Genomic DNA, 3,733 nt, shown 5'->3' on the forward strand with positions numbered 1-3,733 from the left:
TAAATATCCAAAATGTCTAAACTGGACAAGCATTCCTCTCACCTCTAGAGAACTGGAGAAAGAGGAAGCACCAAGGGATCAAAAGGCATGTCCCAGCTCCACAACCAGTCAGCAACAGCATTCACTCCACCGCCCCCAATGTTTTGTTTTGGGAACTATTGCAGAGTGAAAGGTCCTTGAAAATCATATCCATTTGCTAAAAACCTTGTTCCTAGTAGCTGGTGGTACAAAGTGTAATTTCACAACTTCATCTACAAATGCACATGCAAATAGTCACTTCTGAGCCAAAACTAAAAACGTGACTTTTCAGATGGAACATAAGATTTTGCAACTGGGTGCTTAAAATGAAAACACACTGTGAACAAAGGTGGTTTGAACCACAGCTGGTTAAGACAGACCCAAAAGTGCATAAACTGACCACAGTGTGCCCAGCTGGAGGGTGTGCAGCATCCCAGGCAGAAACCAAAGGCCAGGCTCAGGGAGCTGGGTGCTACCAGCATGCAGAGGGGATCTGACAGGGATTTCATGCCCAGAAATTGCACAAAATTAAAAAAGGAAACTTATTCTGAGGATAGCCTGAGAACACTTCACCAGTAACACTCTGGGGTTTTTTCCTCCTCTTTTTTTAACAGCTCCATGCATTGTCTTCAGGCTTTAAAGCTGTGATCACTCACCACTGCACTGCAGCAGTGGAGATCTGCCTCAGGGCGTGTGGGGGACACGGTTACTCCCAGCTGAGTGGACTCCCTTCCTTGTACACCAAAATCCTTGCCTCTTGTATTTATGAAGGGGAAAACACCATTTTGCTCCTGCAAACTGCCAGGTAACAATTCAAATGTGTTCATCTAAAAGTCTGCCCCCCCATTTATTCAACCTCTACCACTACCTCACCAAAACCAGTAAAACCAGCTACTCCTTTTTCACAGCAACTTCTAAAAATACAGCTCAGGACATAAACTATTCATGTCTTCTGTCTAACAGGCATGGAGGTGTGTGGGAATTGGATTATCTCTTCTATTTTTGGTTTGGGGATGTATGCAGGTGCTGTTCTGCATAACCTCATTTCCCTCTTTGCCTCGCAGCACAGCAAACACCATTGCTATACAAGTCTTGTGGTTTATTTTTTTAAGCAACCAATGTAACACAATATTGGTAAAGTGAGGTCAATTCAGAGAGAGCAAAGTTGTTGGATAATGAAAGTGGATGAGTCATGCTCTGAGAACACCACTTTCCTCTGAACACAGACTGATGGTTATCCAGAGTACATAAAATACAGGAGAAAAACTACAGCTGCTTGAACTTTTAATAACTCTTTTTTTTTACTAGAAGGAGTAAATCAGTGCACTTCCCAGGGACAGAGCCACCATGTAACTCTGTGCTTGCATGCAGACATTTCTACACTCATTACTGCTGCTGCTTGCAAGATCAACAGCAAAGCCAAGAGAAATACTGTAACCTTTTAATTCTGGTCAGTCTAGCTCATAGCAGAGGTGCCAGAAAAATAAGGGAGTGGGGAATGCTCTTGCACACAGTCTCCAAGAAAGGGTCTCAGGTTTGTTAGCATAATGGGACTGTGTGTTGGGGATTACAGAGGGTAAGACCAAACCACCATTAAGACTTCCAGAGCATTAAGACTCAGGTTGCAAAGTTGATAATGTATCTAATCCCCACAGTGCTGGGACTCTGAATAGCCACAGCAAGTTTCTGCTGAAAAATTCATCACTGCAGATTGCTGTAGTATTAAAGGAGGTAGATAGGCTACCCCTGAGACCCCCCACAGATCAGGTTATGGCAAGTAACAGGCAAAACAAAAGGTCATTACTTGTTCAAATCCATTCCAAACCACTGATGGGATGGGTCACACCTTGCTGCTCCTCACCTGAGCCCACTTTACATTTTGCATGACTGTTTGCTGTGTGGAGATCACCACCATACCCTGATCTGACTGTAACCCTCTTCCCAGGTTCCTGATTAAGTGCTTCATGGCAGCCAGTTCTGGCCAGCCTGTTCCACCATCTGTCACTTACCTGGCTGCAGTGAAACCTGGGAAGTGTCCAGCCAAGAACAAGTTGGATTTTCTCAGTCCAGATATTTACACTGAGGCCTATCAACACGTGGCATTCAGGTCAGTACAAAGGATGGGAGATGGAGTTTCTCTCTGACATCAGAAATGTGCTAAGAGTTCAGCTCCTTCCTTGCTTTGAAGGGAGGTAAAATAACATAAGTCTCACAAGGATTGGCACCATCTGCTCCTGAAAGAGAAAAGGAAGACTACACTGGATTAAGCCCTGTCAGATGTTCAATATGAAGCTTTCACACTCAGAAATTCTTAAACCATGTGCTACCGAACAACTACATTCCACAGAGCTGGTGACACTGTTTAAGTAAATCCCAGACGACATCACTGAGTAAAACCTTTAGGCAACTGAACCCTGTGCAATTCTACACAGAAAGTTAAAATTTCACATACCTGTGAAACTGATGTTTGTTTTCACTTAACACCACAGCAAACACAGAGCCTCTCACTGTCTGTAGCCTTTCATCTATGCATTGAACTACTGAACACAAATTAAAATGGTATCATGAGTGGCCTCATTAGAATAATGTGCATGGTTATGGGCCATGTAGGTGTCATCTCTGAAAATAAAGTGAAGAGGCAGACAACCCTGCTGCCATTGAAAGCAGTGTGAAAACAGAGCCACTCTTCCAAAAGCTTCAGTGTCAGTGCGAGCAGGATTTGAACCCCCGTGTTGAAAAGGAGAAACAACATATCAGCAGTCCAGTATTACTCTTTGTTTTGCAAACTCTCCTTACACACACAAGACCCAAGAAAAGCTCAGCCAATCCCCTGGTAAACTACCCTGGAAGCTGAGAAGGCAAAAATCCTCCAGTACTGGGGTGGTGTGGGTGCTTGGCCTAATTTCTACTGAGATTTTGCATAATCTTAAATTCACTCATACCAACTGCAGATAGCTTCAGATGTCAGACATGCCAGTTTGCCATTCAATCACACACAGCTCTGAGTGCAACACATGTGCCTGTGGGCTGTGGCATTCACATACAATATGCTTTATGCTTTTTCAATTTCCCAGGCTCATAAACAGCACAGCAGCTAAACTACAGGACTTGATTCAGTCTGGAGCCAAGAAGCACGATGCGTGGAACCAGTGCACAGTGCAGCTGGTGCAGGCTGCAAAGGTTAGCAATATTTATCTGCTTATTTGACACTTGTCTTTATGATACAATGTGAAACAGAAATGGCACAATTAGGTTAAAACCTCAGTGCTGTTTACTGTTTTCTGTTGGCATCTAAGGGACACCACAAAGACCATTACTGTGGTCTGCACAGTGGAAAAAAATCATACTAAGTAGCAATTCCTGATCTGAAAAATTTGCTGTCTGAATAGGCCAGGTAGAAAAAAAAGACTAGAAGGAGGAGAAATGAAAGGGAGAAAAAAAATACATTCACAGTTATGCTGCCACTACTAGCAGAATCAGACCTCTCATATCGTGCAACAAGAACCCACCATCTCCAGCCAGTGCACATCTCTTTGTAAGAATCCAGTGTTTCTGACTTCCAGAGGAAAGTCTTCCCAAAGCCACCTCACTGAAAGCTGGTGGAGTCACAGCAAGGGTGAAACATGCCTGGTATTTCTTCCATCTGGCTCTTTCCCAAGGAAAGGTAACTGCAGGGAAAACAATGAAAACCAGTGATAAGTGCAATGTTAACTCC

The 3,733-nt window shown here is 43.6% G+C and overlaps 1 protein-coding gene across 1 annotated transcript in view; it reads left to right on the forward strand.

Annotated features, from left to right (window-relative positions):
* Positions 1-3,733, forward strand: part of ACOX2 (acyl-CoA oxidase 2, branched chain) — a 17,022-nt gene that overhangs the window by 8,159 nt on the left and 5,130 nt on the right. The window contains exons 9-11 of the mRNA XM_009075244.1: positions 633-823; positions 1,964-2,125; positions 3,093-3,198. Of these exons, the coding sequence (XP_009073492.1) occupies positions 633-823; positions 1,964-2,125; positions 3,093-3,198 (459 nt within the window). The remainder of the gene's footprint in view (positions 1-632; positions 824-1,963; positions 2,126-3,092; positions 3,199-3,733) is intronic.

The sequence above is a fragment of the Acanthisitta chloris genome, unplaced genomic scaffold (assembly GCF_000695815.1).
Source record: "Acanthisitta chloris isolate BGI_N310 unplaced genomic scaffold, ASM69581v1 scaffold32655, whole genome shotgun sequence".
Taxonomy (NCBI): Eukaryota; Metazoa; Chordata; class Aves; order Passeriformes; family Acanthisittidae; genus Acanthisitta; species Acanthisitta chloris.